The sequence below is a fragment of the Rhinolophus sinicus genome, chromosome 4, assembly GCF_057876585.1.
Source record: "Rhinolophus sinicus isolate RSI-liver-muscle chromosome 4, RSI-T2T, whole genome shotgun sequence".
NCBI classification, from domain to species: domain Eukaryota; kingdom Metazoa; phylum Chordata; class Mammalia; order Chiroptera; family Rhinolophidae; genus Rhinolophus; species Rhinolophus sinicus.
In genome coordinates, this window is record NC_142504.1 from 118263926 (window position 1) to 118280789 (window position 16864).

The window sequence follows — 16864 nt, forward strand, 5'->3', positions numbered from 1 at the left end:
CTTTCCGGGGCCTGGGTGTTCAGCTCAAGCTGCAGAACACTCACTTCCTTCTTGTAAATGAAGTGATGAAATCCCTCACCAGGGCGAGCCTGGTGATCCAGAGCCACCTGGCATCGCTGGCCCCGCACCGCAGGCTCTGCTGGTGCCCGGCGAGTGTCTGCAGACGCCAAGTGGCTCCCCACGTGGAGGCCCCTTCCCTGCCTTTCAACCCTCGGGTTGCTTTGGTTGTGAGAGGGGGCTCTATGCCTCCACCCCACTATGTGTGTGAGCACGAGTGTGTGAGTGTGAGTGCGCCCGTGTGCCTGTCGCGTTGGTGGACGCGGTGCGCAGGGCGGGGTCTGCGCCCTGTGTGCCCCCGATAGTTCTCTCCCAGTGGACACCGCCCGGGGCTCCGGGTAGCTGCGCCGGGGTCGGCTTGCCCTCGGGACCCGAGGCCGGGCGCAAGGGGGCGCCGCGCCACCGCTGCGAGGTGGATCGGCGGGGCCCTGCGGGGCCGGGGGCGGCGCGCGGGGCGGTGCTGGACTCCGCGGGCTGCGGGCTCCGGAGACGCCGCGCTCCGCCCGGAGGAGGCCGCCGGCCGGGCGAGCCGAGAGGCAGCCCGCGGAGTCCGGCGCCGAGGTAAAGTTGCGCCCGCGGTGGAGCCGGGGTCTACGCCGGAGGGCCCCGGGACACAGCAGGGAGGGGGGCGGAGAGGGTCTACACCGCAAGGGCCTGGGCCGGAGCAGGGCACAGGCACCCGTCCCAAAGCGGCGAAGGTCAGGCGCGCGCAGTTTCTATCCAGTTGCGCGGTGGGGTGGGGGCAAAGGAGATTGGAAAGGGGCGTTTGAAGCGCCCTGTCCCCCCGCCCCCCGCCCCTGGGCCACCCGGGGGCGGGGCTGTGCTGGGCGCCGCCCCCAGCCCCCTGCAGGCTCCGGCCGCTCCGTGCGCTTTCACGGTAGTCCCGGCGGCCGCAGCGGGAGCGTGATTCCTGCTTCCGTCCCGTCTGTCCTCGTCGGATCTACCGGAACCCAGGTGCGAGCAAGGACTGGAGGGGCAGAGCGACGTCCGCTACCGGGGGTGGGGGTGGGGGGCACCTAAGTGGGGTGACCGGGTTCTCCCGGTGCATGCCCTGGCTGGGTTGGTGTGCACTCCCGGCTCCCGCGCAGAAGGGGCGGGACGTGGGCGAGTTCTCGGAGGGCTGGGGCCCTTTCCTCACCCTTCCAGCTGCCCCTTGGTGGTGAGGTGGACGCCTCCCGCTTACAGATCTACACGCGCACACACACAAACACACGCGCACGCACACACCCGTACACACGCACACTCCCACGCGCACATTCACATGCACACACACACGCACGCGCGCACGCGCGGCGCCCTCCCGGGTCTGTCGTCTCCGGCCCTGGCGCCCACCGTGGCGAGGACCTGAATGGGGAGAGGGAGCCCTGCTCCCCCAGCAGCGAATTCTGCAAACTCGGAGCTGGACATGCCAGACCCCGGCCAAGGGCCTCCCCAACCCCCAGCACTGGCCCGCGGAGCCGGGTGCGGGGGCTGGGGCGCAGGGAGAAGATCAGGGTCCGGACAGTGGCCCTGGGGGACGAAGGGGGTGGGTGCTGAGGAGGTCCTGAGCTTCCGCGCGGATGGCAGGGACGTCGGACAGGGCGAGCTGAACTCTCTCTGCGCCCCTAAGACTCCTCCAAGCCCGCGAGTCCCCTGGACTCGGTGACGCCGCGGCGTCCGTTTGATCGCACGTGTGTGCGCTCCAGCGGTTTTGGAGCTCCTCCATGTCGGGTTAGCTTTCTGGTTTTTGGCACTTGGAACAGGGCTGCAGTCGGTCATGGGCTGTGACTCCCTTTGTCACCCCCTCCAAAACTGCAGCCCAGAGCTCGGTGTGGGCTGGATGGATTTGACTAGGCCTTTACAGTTCCAGAAAGTTCTTCTCCCCTACCTGGGACCTCCTTTCTCCCTCCCTTGGCTCCTGGAGTGTGTCACAGGTGGGTGTTTGGAGCAGGTGTTGTAACGTGGCTTTTGGCTCTATTGGTGCATGGGGGTGAAGCTGGGAGGTGGTCTCTCAGGATCCCCAAGTGCCAGGGCTGGTTCACTCCTCCGCCCTGCTCAGGCCAGCTGCTGAAAGGGGGGTCGGTAGGGTGAGCTCCCCAAGGCAATCCTGTCTGCCAGGCCTTGGAGGCACAGTGGACCAAGTCGGGAGAGGTTTCCCTGTGTGCCGAGAAGTGCAGCAAGGGTCCTGCAGACCCCAGACAGCTTCAAGCAGAAGGAAGCATGTCCCCGTCCAGGCTACACAGAGCGGACTGCTGGCCACCAAGGCTTCACTTGGTTCATTCTTCCCACTTAGTGGATGGGATGGAGTTGTTCTGGCTTCCCTCAGATGGTGAATTTGGGGGCACCGTGCCACACTTGGGGGTGCATTCTGCTTGGCTGTGGGTCCTGGGTGCAGACCAGCCACACACACACTGAGGATTATACAGCTTTGCCAAGACTATTATATCTGTGCCTCAACTGGGGCACATTATGAGAACAACTTTCAGATTCTTTCTGAGGCCAGTGCCAAATAGTGTTCTGATCCCTTTCCTATTCGATGTATATGTTCCAATGCACAGCGGGTTTTTTTATACCTTGAGATTTCCATAATTTAAGAAAAAACCTGGGTGTTTTTGTCGGCATGGGAAGGAAGGGAGGGAAGCGAGTTCTCGCTGGTGCAGAGCGGGAGGCTGTGCAGTTTTTCTTCTCAGTGCCTGCACTGCCAGATGCTCTGAAAACATGTGCTGCGGGGCTAATTGAGTTGTAATGAAGACTCGCGAGTTGCTGCCCCGCGTCCAGCTGCAACTGCGTTATCATAATTACAGGTGTGTGCGCCGTAATTAACAGGCAGGCAGAACACATAGGTTGGCAGGAAATGACAACATGCTGGGTTTGCCCTGGCAATGGCAGGGGGTTCAAGCGCCTCCGGGGGTTTGGCAGCCCGTCCCCTGCCTCCCCCGGCCCACGGTTTGGCTGCGCTCCCTGGGAGGCGCCTCTTACTCAGGCACCAGGAGGGCAAGGCGGGCTGAGGGGTGTTTGGAGTGGGATGGCGTTCTGCTTCTGTAGCGTGCGGATATGTGGGGGTGGGAGTGAACAGGAGCAGATGGGGCAGCCAGGATGTGTGGGTGCTGGGGGTCGGATGAGCCAGGAAGGAACGGCCCGGGGACCTGGGAGAGCAGGACGGTGGGGAGCCCAGGGGGTCTGAGGAGAGTGGCATGTGTGTCTAACTGCCTGGGCACCCATGTACTGATGGGCAGCGTGAGGAATAGGGACAATTTAGGGCTGAAGTCATGGAGCCCCCCCCCCCCCCGCACTGCCTGCGAGGTCACTCACCATCAGACCCAAGAGAGGTGTCATCAGGAAGCCAAGGGACCTAGGCCCAGGAGGGCAGCCACGCAGTGCAGGGAGCCCGCTGACCGCCAGCCCACACACCAAGGGTCAGCCTGCAGAGCTTCTCAGGGACACAGGCCCTCAGCCCCACCTGCTGGCGGAATGGAACCTGCCTTTGAACAAGGAACTGACCTGCACAGCACAGTTTGAGGGTCACTCGGCCACATGGGTGTCAGGCAGGCACCAGCACGTCCTGTGGCCACCCCACTCTTTCCTGACAGCTGCGCCAGTTCTCCTCAGGCCAGCTGAAGCCTGGGAGGACGGGCCGGCCCTTGCTGCTGACATCCTGCCCTCACCTGTGGGCCTGCAGCCTTCCCTGGGCTCTGCTTACCCAGCTTGTCTGTTTGTAAGAAAACTTTGGAAAGCAACTGAACCAAATGTCAAGTCGAAATAGATCGCTGCGAGGGTCTGCTCAGAGCCACGGTGCAGCTCAGCCTGTCCATGTGACAGGTGACGGCAGGCTGACCAGCAGTGCACAAACTGCTTACCGGAGCGCCGCTGTTAAATGCCTGCAGAGCCAGTGGGCGCCTTCCGGTGAGGGCAGGTGCTGTATCTCCGGGAGATGAGCAAACACCCCCGACCCCTGTTAATTCATATCTTCTTGTTCCTCCCATGTCAGATGAGAAGGCTGGATGGACCAACGTCTATCCCTCTGACTTTCAGAGGAGAGAGGTGTTGAAAACAGGACGTCGAATACAGTCAGTCTAAATGAAAACACTCATTGTTTTAATTTGATTGTGTTTAGAAAAAGACTAACCGAAATGTAATGTATAAATGGTACAGAAGACCTTTATATTGCTTTATTGAAATCAGGGAAGCTAAGGCCCTGACAGAATTCACAAAGCAAAGCAGCGGCCACGGTCCCTCCTCCCAGCGCAGCTCCTGGGTCCCCTGGTGCTCTGTCATCCAGCCCCCAGCCCCACGCGGCGGCTGGAAATCGGGCCTCTCTTGATTTGGCAGTTCATCCCCTTGCCTCCCTGCTGCACCCCCCAGGCCACACTGTGCTGTCCTCAGGACAACCAGCTAGGTGAGGAAGGCAGAAGAGAGCAGGCGTGGCTGAGCCAGGCAGCGGTTCCCAGAATTACTGGCCTTCCAGGATTTTTGTTTTTCACATTGGGGAATATTGGGGAACAGTGTGTGTTTTTCCAGGACCCATCAGCTCCAAGCTCAAGCTGTTGTTTTCAATCTAGTTGTGAAGGGCACAGCTCACTGGCCCATGTGGGAATTGAACTGGCAACCTTGTTATTAAGAGCTAGAGCTCTAACCAACTGAGCCATCCAGCCGCCCCCAGTACTGGGATATTTTTAACCTTCTCAGATATTTAAATGGTGGGTTTAAATCTTAGAGTAGCCTTGGGTGGTGTTGGGCACGTGACAACCAAAGGCTGGAACTATGGGCCCAGCAGAGCCTCAAACCCCAGGCTAATGTGGACGTTGCGGACATTTCTACTGAGTTCCGGCTTGAAGAGGCAAATTTACTTTTGTGAAGAATTCCTGCAAAGGCTATGTGGCCTTGTGTCCCTGACCCGCCCTCACTGGCCTCAGGGCGTGTGTGGGCAGACACCCGCCTGCCTCCAGCTGGTGTGGCTTCCAGGGCTCCCTGCCCAGCTGGGCATCCCCACGCTTCCCCCATGCCCCTCTGTGCCTAGAGTCAGTGCCTGGGGCCGACTGGCGTTCCCACTGGTAGAGTGCTAACCAGGCTTTCCTGGGAGTCTCCTCACTGAGAAGGTGGTAAATGCTGGTTTGCAGGTTGTGCCTGCATCTCTGTAGCGTGGTAGAGAAGAACAGAAAGGATCAGCCTTGTGTATGCCACAAGCACAGTTTGGTGTCCTGGGTTACCACATAAAACGTATTCCTTACTGTGGGTTCAAAATAACAGAAAGACCCCACCCAGCCTAGGCCTCCAGCTCTCCTTTACTCTACACTCAGCTGAGTGGGTTTAGAAATTTCCAGAAACACTTAGTTGGGAAGCCGAAGGGGCACGGTTCATAGAGGAGGACGAGGGCCGGCCCACTGCCCCAGCCCAGGGGGCACCTTGCGGGCGCCCCTCCCCCGTAGTCTTCCTCCCCCAGCCCAGCCAGGTGTGATGCCCCCACATCCGCTCTGGGCAGAGTCGGCCTGACTGTCCAGTGGAGTCTGACCAAGTCCCTGAACTGGCCAAACCTGCGTTTGTGACAGCCAGGGAGAGGGTGCCCTTCCTGGTTTCTTTCCTTTGGGATGGAAGAGGCTCCCATGAATGTACAGTAACAGGAGGACAGTGGGTGACAAGTTTTACATCTATATATTTTCTTTAACATCATAGCAATTAATGCACTGGAGTGCAATGCATCAGTGAAATGAAATACATTAAAAATGAATGCCCGTTGTGCCGACTTTCCGATGAGTAACTGGAGGGGGCAGGCTTCAGCAGCCTGGGTGGGGCGGGTGCTGGCCCTCGGATGCAGGCACAGCCGTGTCCCAGCCCTCCCTGCAGCACTGCACACGGCTCCACCTGCATTTAGCTTGTTCACAGTTACTTCGAGAAAATGACAATTTCTGACTGTGAACAAATTTCTTTGATTTTTTTTCCGCCCAAAGGAAAAAAAGACATCTTTTAGATGAGGAAAGATAGGAAATATATATCATTGGCTTCTTTAATACTCACCAAATTAGAAATAGAAAATTCTGGAGTCTCAGGAAATGCAGACGTGTGGGAGCTGGCGGGCAACACTCAGGATAAACAACTTAGATGTTATCTCGGGAAGCGTAACGTGTCATTTTCTAAGAAACTGCAACATTGGTGGGCTTCCTGGGTGCTCGTTACTGCCCGGGAAGCACGGGCCTCCTGCCCTGCCAGGCTGAGGACAGGCCCATGTGTCCCAGTGGAGTTGGCAGATGACAGCCTGTTACGTGAACTGTAAGGAGATTGTGTCACACCAACGGAATGTGACATCGAAAAGAGATCAGCACTGAGCCCGAGAGACAAGTGGAGAGATAATTCGTCACATTTCCAGATACAACAAATGCAGTTTTAACCTCCTGTTACTGTTTTTCCTCCTTATAAAAGTACACTTCATCATAGGAGACTTGGAAATACCGATTGAAGAGAAGCATGAGTGTTTCAAAGCCTCCAGAGGTAATGGCTCCTAATTTATGAGGACAGTTCCTCTGTCTCGTTCAGTGTTTCTGTGAGACTCACCCCATGTGTTCGCACACACACACTCTCACTCGCCACCTCCATGCCCACCCTCCCCGGCCAACCACACAGCACAAACCTAACCTCTTCTCTTTGTAAGTCTTTCCGAACCTGTTTTACAGTTGAATTCCCACGGGAGGGAGAAAAGAGGAGAACTTTGCAAATGGAATCTGAGGACGCTGCCTCCCTGGCCGTTGCAGCGCCCCACCTGTCCCCAGCCCTGCCCTGTGCGACTGGCCACTGCAGCCACCAGGGGCTTAGCAGCTGCTGCCTCGGCTGCTGTCTAACCAGTGTCAGAATGTAGCCACCCGTTTAGAACTACCCACAAACCACCAAATCTGCAGTGGTTGTCTGGTGATGGCACTAGAGGTAATTTTTCGTTGTATTTATTGTACTGTCCAATTTCGCATTTTCCCCATGGGTTAGTTTTATGGCTGAAAACTTACTTTTTATGAGATGAACATCTAAGGCTCATTTAGGCAAATGAACATAGAAAAAAAAAAAATGTCAGAAGCGTCCTTTGGAAGTCTGCACATGCCAGTATAGGGAAGTGTGACATCTGTCCGGCAGCCGTCTCTCCAGACCCAGCAGCTGACCAGTCTCATGCGGTGTTTTCTGGAAGGCACGACCTGCACATGCTCCCTTCGCTGAGGGGAAGCCGACTCAGTGGACTGACATGATGACCCATTTTGGCTAAGTTTGCCCAGTAGTGCTGTGCCTGTGGGGCAGGCTGCACAGGACTCAGGGCCCTGCTTCAGGGGGAGTCAAGGCAGAGCCCCCCAGGCTTGTGGTCTGGTGACCCAGGATGCCGGAAATCATTTCTATGCCCCACGTGAAAAGCTCTAAGCCCGACTGACACAGCTCCCAGGCTGGCCGCCTCTGCTCTCTGTCCCCTGGATGCCGAGTGGTCATTACTCAGCGTGTAGATGGCACAGGAATGAGACACTCAAATTCACATCACTGTTTTTCTTCCTGAAGTGGATGTAGGCCGTTTCGAACTGAATGAAGAGGCTGTCAACACGCATGCACATGGCGGGACAGATGCATCATTTGTTCTTCCTCATAAATGTGAAATCACCCCGTAAAGACCTTCTCATGGCCTGACGAGGGGCCTTGGGGGCGGTCACTGCCCTTGAGTGAGGGACACCCCTCTGCAGGGCGGGCGTGTGGGTGAGCAGCGAGGGGCCTGCACACCGTGAGGACAGAGCCAGGCCGAAACAGCGAGCGCACTGTCCTCAAGCAATGCCCGGGTGTAGGCTGGGGGCTGCAGCCAATCTGCAGAGGTCGTCAGCTCTGCTTACAGCCATGAAGCCACTTTGTCACATGCACTTGTCACATACATCACACATGGCTGACACTTCACACAGGTTGTCACACAGGCTGTCACGCTGTTGTACGGTCAGCAGGTGTTCGGTCTGCCCCAGATGGCAGAGAAGCGGCATGGCCCCAAGGACCGGCCAGGCTGCTGGGATCCCCGAGGATACACAGTCCAGCTGCTCGGAGCCCAGGGCCCAGCCCCGTGCCTGGCTGAAGCACATGCTCAGTGGACACTGTGTTGAATGCGAAATTCAGGTGTGTGAATAGTCAAGAGGCGACAGAAACAGGGTAAGGACGAAGAGGAGAAGAGGGGCGCGTGAAGCAGCTGCCGGGATGGACCCCTGATCCTCCAAGGCCAGCAGGGGCGGTGGCCACAGAGGGAGCCTGGAGGTCCAGGCCACAGGTGTGGGAGCAGCCCACAGGGGACACGGGTCAGCCGGTGCCCAGGAATGGTTCAGGACACGGCGTCAGTGTGGGCTGGTCTCACGGAGCCCTTGTGACAGGCATGACCTCACTAGTCCTTGGAAGCTTTCAGGTGGCTGTAGAGGTGCGACTGGGGCTCAGGTCAGGGTGGGGAGCTGGGAGGGAGGGCTGTGCAGACCCCGGCTCTCGCCACCCCCGCATGTCCCCGTCATGGTCCACCCCGGGCGCTGCACTGGGCTCCTGGTCTGCACGGCGTCTGCTCCGGTGGGGCTGCGTCCCTGGGTCGTGAGCCGTGAGCCATCTGGGGAACGACTGGAGTGTGTCTGCGCCCCGCTTTACAGATGGGCAGGATTCATTGGGCCCACACAGCCAGCAGGCCAGAGCTGGAGCCCATGCACCGTGTAAGACGCAGAACCTGCCACTGCAGCCACTCGGTGGCATTAACGATGTTCACCATGCTGTGTGCTGTCATCACTGTTTCCAAAATTGTTTCATCACCCCACACAGAAACCGGCTGCCTGTTAGCAGTCACTCCCCAGTCACCCCCCCCCCCAGCCTTGGTGACCTCTAACCTACTTCCTATCTACGTGCATTTGATATTCTAGATGTTTCATGCAATATTGGGCCTTTTGTGTCTAGCTTATTTCACTTACAGTGTTTCCAAGGTTCACTCATGTTGTAGCAGGTGTCACTGCTTCATTTTGTGGCTGAAAAACACCCCACTGCGTGTATATCCCACCTTTCATTTCTCCAGTGTCTGTTGGTGGGTGCTCCCCCCTTTTGGCTGCTGTGGACATTGGCTAACTTTACCTGGGGAGTCACCACTCCAGGTTTTGGGGGGGGATGCATACAAGTGGCATCGCTGGGTCGTGTGGTAATTCTGCATTTGATCTCCCAGCGCTGCATCACTTCACGTCCTCACCGGCCGTGCACACGGTTTATGTCTCCACAGCCTGGCAGCACGGGCGACTATCTGTCTTTCAGATTCTGCTCATCCCAGGATTGCTAAGTGGGAGCTCACGCGAATGGTTCTGGCTTGCATTTCCCCGCTGCCTAGCAAAGCCAAGCATCGTTGCACGAGCTTGCTGGCTATGGGTGCAACTTCTCTAGAGACATGGCTGTTGGGGTCCTTTGCCCATTTTTAAACTGGCTTGTTTCTCTTTTTATTGCTGACTTGTAGGACTCTTCGTATTCTTGATATTAAACCCTTATCAGATATGTGATTGCGAATGTTTTCTCCTATTCTTTGTTTAATTTTTATTAAAGTATAGCTAACATACAACATTATATCAGTTTCAGGGGGACACCATAGTTATTCAACATTTATACACCTAAAGAAGTAATCACCATGGTAAGACCAGCAACCATCTGACACCGTACCAGCTATCACAATAGTATTGACTATATTTCCCATTCTGTACGTTACATCCCCATGACTTATTTGTTTTGTACCTGGAAATGTGGACCTCTTACTCCCCTTCACCTTTTATCCCTTTTCTAATTTTTCAATTACAGTGACATTCAGTATTATGTTAATTTGAGGTGTACAGCATAGTGGTTAGACATTTATATAATAAGAAGTGATGCCCCTGACTAGTCTAGTACCCATCTGACAACATAGTTATGATCATATTACTGACTATATTCCTTATGATGTACCCTACATCCCCATGACTACTGTATAACTACCAATTTGTACTTAATTCCTCCCCTTTGTTCACCAACTCCCCCAACCCCCCTCCCATCTGGCAACCATCAAAATGTTTCTGTATCCCTTTTCTTCTTCTGGGGATAGTGTCTACAGGCATTCAGAATGGTCCAGCGTCTGACATCCATCGGAGGCTGCCCTACAATACAGCTTCTAACAAAACTAGGTTGTCCCGAACCCCTGGTGATAGAATTGTTTACCTTTATGCCAAGAAGGTGGGGAAAGCACCAAAATCTGCATGTGGTGTGTGCCCAGGCCGACTTCATGGAGTTCGTGCTGTGAGACCTAAAGTTCTGATGAGGTTGTCTAAAATGAAAAAACATGTCAGCACGGCCTATGGTGGAATCATGTGTGCTAAGTGTGTCCGTGCAGGATCAAGCGTGCTTTCCTTATCGAGGTTGTGAAAGTGTTGAAGGCACAAGCACAGAGCCAGAAAGCTAAATAAAAAATGAAGCTTTTTGGAGTAATAAAAACAACTAAAAGGCTTGTTCTGCCATAACAAAAAAAGTTTCTGTATCTATGAGTGTGTTTCTGTTTTGTTTGTTAATTTTGTTCTTTAGATTCATGTAAGTGAAATCATATTGCATCTGTCTTTCTCTGTCTGACTTACTCCAATCAGCACAATACCCTCCAGGTCCATCCATGCCGTTGCAGATGGCAAGAACCCATTCTCTTCCCTGGCCAAGCAATATTCCATTGTATATATGTACCACTTCCTCTTTGTCCATTCTTCCATCAACAGACACCCAGGCTGCCTCCACATCTTGGCCGTTGTAAACACTGCTGCAATGAACATGTGGATGCACATGTCCCCTCTAAGTAGCATTTGGGTGTCTTCAGATAAATGCCCTGAAGTAGGATTACTGGGTCCTTCTTTGTCTCTTGTTTTACAGCCTTTGTTTTAAAGTTTGTTTTGTCTGGTATAAATATTGCTAACACAGCATTGTGTGTATGTTTTCATTTCCATTTTCATGAAATATTTTTTTTCCATCCCTTTACTTTCAGTCTATGTGTGTCTTTCCATCTGAAGTGAGTCTCTTGTAGGCAGCATATGTAAGGGTCTTGTTTTCTTACCCATTCAGCCACCTTATGTCTTTTGAGTGGAGCGTTTAATCCATTTACATTGAAAGTAATTGTTGATAGATATGCAGGTATTGCCTTTTTATTATTCATATTTTTTATCTTTTTTTTTCATCTTAAAGAAGTCCCTCTAACATTCCTTGTAATACTGGTTTGGTGGTGATGAACTCCTTTAGCTTTTTTTTGTCTGGGAAGCTCTTTGCCTGTCCTTTGATTCCAAACTGCAGAGTAATCTTGGTGGCAGCTTCTGGCTTTTCATCACTTTGAATATTTCCTGCCAATCCCTTCTGGCCTGCAAAGTTTCTGTTGAGAAATCAGCTGATAGTTTTATGGGAGGTCCCTTATAAGTTACTAGTTTCCTTTCTCTTGCTTCTTTTAGGGTTCTCTGTTTATTTTTAACCTTTGCTGTTTTAATTACAATGTGTCCTGGTGTGGGCCTGTTTGGGTTCATCTTGTTTGGGACTCTCTGTGTTTCCTGGACTTGTACATGTGTTTCCTTTGCCAGGTTAGGAGGGTTTTCAGTCATTATTTCTTCAACTACAGTCTCAATCTCTTGCTTTCTCTCCTGCTGGTACATCTATGATGCAAATTGTTACACTTGATGTTGTCCCAGAGTCTCTTAAACTGTCCTCATCTTTTAAAATTCTTTTTTCCTTTTGCTGTTCCGATTGGGTGTTTTCTGCTACCTTTCTTCCAAATTGCTGATTCGATCCTCTGCTTCATCTAGTCTTCTGGTGATTCCTTCTAGTGCATCTTCATTTCAGCTATTGTATTCCTCACTTCTGACTGGTTCTTTTTTATGGATTCTATGTCTTTTTTTTTTATGCTTTCTATCTCTTTGTTGGAGTTCTCACTAAGTTCCTTGAGCATCGTTATAACCATTGTTCTGAAGTCTGTCTCTGGTAGGTTGCTTGCGTCCATTTCATTTAGTTATTTTTCTGGAGTTTTGTCCTGTTCTTTCATTTGGGATGTATTTCTTTGCTTCTTCATTTTGGCTGTCTCTCTCTGTTTGTTTCTATGTATTAGGTAGGTTTGCTATGTCCCCCAGTCTTGGCCAGGTGGCCTTATGTGTGTATGTGCCCTGTGGGGCCCTGGCACAGTCTCCCTGGTCACCTGCTCCATGTACTTCAGGAGTGTCCCTGTATTAGCTGTGTGTGTCCTGTTATAGTTGAGCCTTGGTGGCTGTTGGCACATCAGTGGGTGGTATTGACCCTCAGGCTGACTGGCTGTGGGGTGAGACCTATCCACAGCTGATGGTCTACTGTGCGGGAGGTTTACTGCACTGAGTAGGATTCATCCCTGTGGGCTCTGGTGCCTGTTGAGACCACCCTTTGTGTGTGCCGCTTGTGGGGCTAATTGGGTGGTGCCCTGCTGTGGTCTGAAGCCAACCTCCAAGTATGTTGGTTCTGGGGCTTCTTGGGAGGGGCTCTGGTGCAGGCCCAGGTCACCCACTCACTGCCTGTGATCGGTCGGGGACCACCTGGTAGGAGCTACAAAGCTATCCGCAGTTGTTCCCTGCCTGTGCTAACCCTGGATGCATGCGAGAGAGGCCAAGCTGTGAACTGAGGACATCTGACACTAGTACTGGGCCTGGGGTTGCTCCTCAAAATGCCAGGGGACTGGAGGTCTGCTACCACCTGCCGACTTCTGTAAGGTTCAGCTACTGATAACGCCTTGTGCATTATGAGTAAAAGTCTCAGCAAAAGTCTCAGAGCACACCAAGGCCAGTTGCCGTCCGTCTTTGGTCTGTCTGACTCTGATAGTTTTCCCAAAAAGGCTGCTTGAGAGAAAGTGCCTCTGGCATTGGAGTTGGGTGGGGCGGGGGCCCAGTGAGTCAACAGGACAGAGCAGTGGAGCTCACCAGACCAATCAGATTCAGATTTGGCCGGAAGCATAGGGGGCGGGCTCAACACAGGAAAGATGGCTTCCGCCTGCCGACTGCACAGGAGAAGGACCCCTCACAGGGAAATGGCAACTGTCTTCCAGCCCTCAACCCACAGCAACACAACTCAGTCTGCTCCCCATGTGTCTCTGAGGCCCCCGAGTCTCTGTCCCTCCACTGGAGCACAAGGTGAGTGCCTGGGAGTGAGAGAATCTGTGCGCCAGGCCTTTAAGAGAACGCCTGGGTTTCCCACGGACTTTGTCCCACCCGGATTGTCAGAATCCCCACTTTTTTTCACAGGCAGATGTTGTGGGGGCTCCTCTTCCCAACACCAGTACTCTGGGCTGGGGAGGCTGGTGTGTGTCCCTCCTCTGGTGGGGGGCGAGGGGGGGACACCCATGGCCAAGAGATCCCTCCCAGTTCTCAGTCGCCACACGGAGATGTGGGGTTGGTCAGACCGCATCTCTGTCCCGCATACCAGTCTCCCCAGGGCTTTTTTATATTTTTAATTATAGGACTTCTGTTCAGGTAGATTTCAGATGGTTCTCCATGTTGATTGTTCTAGTCTGGTTGTAATTTTCATGTGTTCAGGGGATGAAGCAGGCATAGCTCGTAGCTGCTCCGCCATCTTGGCTCTCCCTTTCTCTTATTCTGTGGGTTAAATTTTCACTGTGTTGATAGTGTCTGTCAGTGCACTAAGCCTGGCTTTAATGAAGTCCAGTTGATCTGTTTTTTCTTTTGTTATGTATTCTTGTGGTGTCATATTTAAGAATTGCCAAATCTAAGGTTGTGAAGATTTGACCCTGTGTTTTCTAAGAGTTTTATAGTTTTAGCTCTTAAATTTAGGTCACTGATCCATTTTGAGTTAAGTTTTTATCTGTGGTGTGAGGTAGGGTTTTAAGTTCATCCTTTTCATGTGTCTGTTCAGCTTCCTCAACACCATTTGTTGACAAGACTGTCCTTTCCACATTGAGTGGTCTGTGCATCCTTGTCAAAAATCAACTGATCATTGGGCCGGCTCGGTGGCTCAGGAGGTTGGAGCTCCATGCTCCTAACTCCGAAGGCTGCCGGTTCGATTCCCACATGGGCCAATGGGCTCTGAACCACAAGGTTGCCGGTTCAACTCCTCAAGTCGCCCCCTGCAACTAAGGTTGAACACAGCACCTTGAACTGAGCTGCCGCTGAGCTCCCAGTTGGCTCAGTTGGTTGGAGCGTGTCCTCTCAACCACAAGGTTGCCAGTTCCGCTCCCGCAAGGGATGGTGGGCTGCGCCCCAGCAACTAGCAACGGCAACTGTACCTGGAGCTGAGCTGCGCCCTCCACAACTAAGATTGAAAGGACAACAACTTGACTTGGAAAAAAGTCCTGGAAGTACACACTGTTCCCCAATAAAGTAAAAAAAAAAAAAAAAAAAAAATCAACTGATCATTGATGTGAGGCTCTCTATTACATTCTGTTCATTGGTGCATCGAGCCATATACCAGGGCCACACTCTGGATTACTATAGCTTTGTAGTGTGTTTGGAAATCGGGAGGGACCTCCAACTTTGCTCGTCTTTTTCAAGGTTGTTTTGGCTGTTCAGAGTCCCTGGCGTTCCATATGAATTTTAGGATGTGTTTTTCCATTTCTGCAAAAAAGCCTGTTAGAGTGTTGACAGGTTATCCTAGAAGTGGGCGGAACATTCTGCTAGGTTTTGCTTGTAAGGAAATCCCAGCACTAATATTAGGGGGAGAGGGTATGAAGGCTTCACTAAAACTTGTCAAATTCAGACTCAAGGTGCTTTTCATTTCAGTGCCCCAGGGTTTAAGAAGAAAAAGTTAGGTTTTTAAAAACTTTTTATTTGAACTATTTTAGACTTAGAGGAAAGCTGCACAGTTAGCACTGAGTTTCCCATATCCCTCACACAGCTTCCCCTCATAATAAAATCTTACGTGACTGACACCGGTGACCCCACCAGGGACTTAACGCTGGTCCTGTGCACGAGCCAGGTTAATGCCCTTCCTCGAGTGTACCCATTCCCACTGACATTTGTGATGCAGGGCTCTGTTCAGCATATACACCATGCTGAACTTGTATTTCTCCTTCGTCTCCTGTCTCCTGTGACAGATCTCCAGCTTATCTTTGCCTCTCCAAATGCTAACACTTTAGGGTCGGCCTGGTGGCTCAGGAGGTTGGAGCGCCGTGCTCCTAACACTGAGGTCACCAGTTCAATTCCCACATGGGCCAGTGAGCTGTGCCCTCTGCAGCTAAGATTGTGAACAATGGGAACAACGGCTCTCCCTGGAGCTGGGCTGCCCTGAGCAGCCACTGCAGTGGGCTGCCGTGTGCTGCCGTGAGTGGCCGGCAGCTCTTACAGCTTGAACCGGAGGTGGGGAGGGGGTGGAAGAAGGGGGAGAAAAAAAAAGAAATGCTCATACTTTAGAAGAAAGTATGCTCAGCCTGCGAGAACTGACGACACACCTTTTGTGCACCGCTTTTGTTGTCTGTGGCCTCTCAGCATGTCACCAGATACTGTTTCCACAGCTGCTCAGGCTGGTTCTTTTCTCCCACGGCTTCAGTGAGGTTCTTATCTGCCATAAGTCCAGGTTCATGTGCTACTGTTTTTCGTTCCGTTTGGGTTTGGGTTTTCTGTAGCATGTGGGGGAGTGTGGAGCACACAATGGTGCTCAGGGTCACAGGCACACAAAAGGGACTCAGAGGAGGTCATCTGCTGCTCCGTGCTCCCCTCCACGCCTTTCCCACCGCCCCCTGTTGGGGACCAATCTCTGTTGTCTCTGGTTTATCCTTCCTGAACTTGTCCTGCATAATGTGGCAGACACCTGCAGGTTTGTATACCTGCTGTCTTGCCCCCAGTGTCGCATCCTCTGTCATCTTTGGAAGCTTCTGCGTATAACTGTCCTGGGAACCGCTCCGTGTGTCCATCTTCCTCGCTCTTGTTGCAGCTGCAGGGACTCCAGTTTTGGTAGTCTGTGCTTCCTGGGAAATTCTCCATTTCACCAAGGTTTTCACATTAATTTCATGGAAGACTTCAAACTATATCTTATGATTTGTTTTTTAATTCTCTGTTCCAAAAGTTAAGTGTCTTTAATATAATCACGTGGTTAAAAAAAAAGGAAAATGAAAAAAAACTGAGTCTCTGGAAAATATCATTATCCTAGAATTTTACACCTATTGTTTGCAAAGCAACATGTTTCAGAGTATTGTTTCCCAGATGCTCAAAGGTTAGCAGATTGATGTGTGATACAAAAATATCTCTTCTATCAATCTGTGCTGTTGGTTAGAGAGCTGTCCATCATGAAAAGATTTTATTGCTTGAGTTGCTTGAGAATTATAGGAGCAGGCTTACTGACCGAGAGGCTCCAACCAATTCCCTGAGCGCTGGTTGACATCAGTTTGACTTACAGAGCTTAATTCTCAGGATATTAAGTGCCAATAAGGATTTAACACAAAGGTCGATTTATTATACTGTCATTTCAGGAGACTTCAGTCTCATCATATAAAAAAACTATATGATGTGATTTCTCCCTCTAAAATGAGAATAGTTTTATTCCTTTTTCTAGTTACTAAAATTACTTATATTTTTTGTTTTTAAAAAAGACTAAGAGAAAAACATAATGAAGAAAACAGATATTACCTAAAGTTCCACTGCCCAAACCCGTGTACTGTCAACCTGTTGATCAGTTCCCTTCCAGAAATTTCTTTATGCATCTGCCCACCGAGGCAAATGATGTGTACACACATACTGTCACACTATGCTGTTCTGTAACCTGCTTTTTCTGTCAAGCACCACGTTACGGGCATGATACCCCAGACTTGAAGAAGATGTCTGCAGAAAAAGGCACAGGCCCTGCATGAGAAGCTGTAGATCTTGAGTAA

The 16864-nt window shown here is 52.1% G+C and overlaps 1 protein-coding gene and 1 pseudogene across 9 annotated transcripts in view; both read left to right on the top strand.

The window, feature by feature from the left end:
- Nucleotides 1-392: 392 nt before the first annotated feature.
- The window catches only part of KCNG2 (potassium voltage-gated channel modifier subfamily G member 2), a 37615-nt gene continuing 21143 nt past the window's right edge, over nucleotides 393-16864 (top strand). For 2 of the 9 annotated variants that reach the window (XR_016021220.1, XM_088798063.1), the window contains exon 1: nucleotides 6978-8720. Coding sequence is in view for 6 of the 9 variants with exons in the window: in XM_088798063.1 (XP_088654189.1) it covers nucleotides 8661-8720 (60 nt within the window). In the remaining 3 variants the exon portion in view is untranslated. Of the gene's footprint in view, nucleotides 619-638; nucleotides 1012-1585; nucleotides 1971-3330; nucleotides 6520-6701; nucleotides 6949-6977; nucleotides 8721-9271; nucleotides 9671-16864 lie in introns of those variants that run through there. The other 7 variants (XM_088798067.1, XM_088798064.1, XM_088798066.1 and 4 more) reach the window with 7 other exon arrangements.
- Nucleotides 10133-11213, top strand: LOC109437017 (large ribosomal subunit protein eL34 pseudogene; annotated as a pseudogene).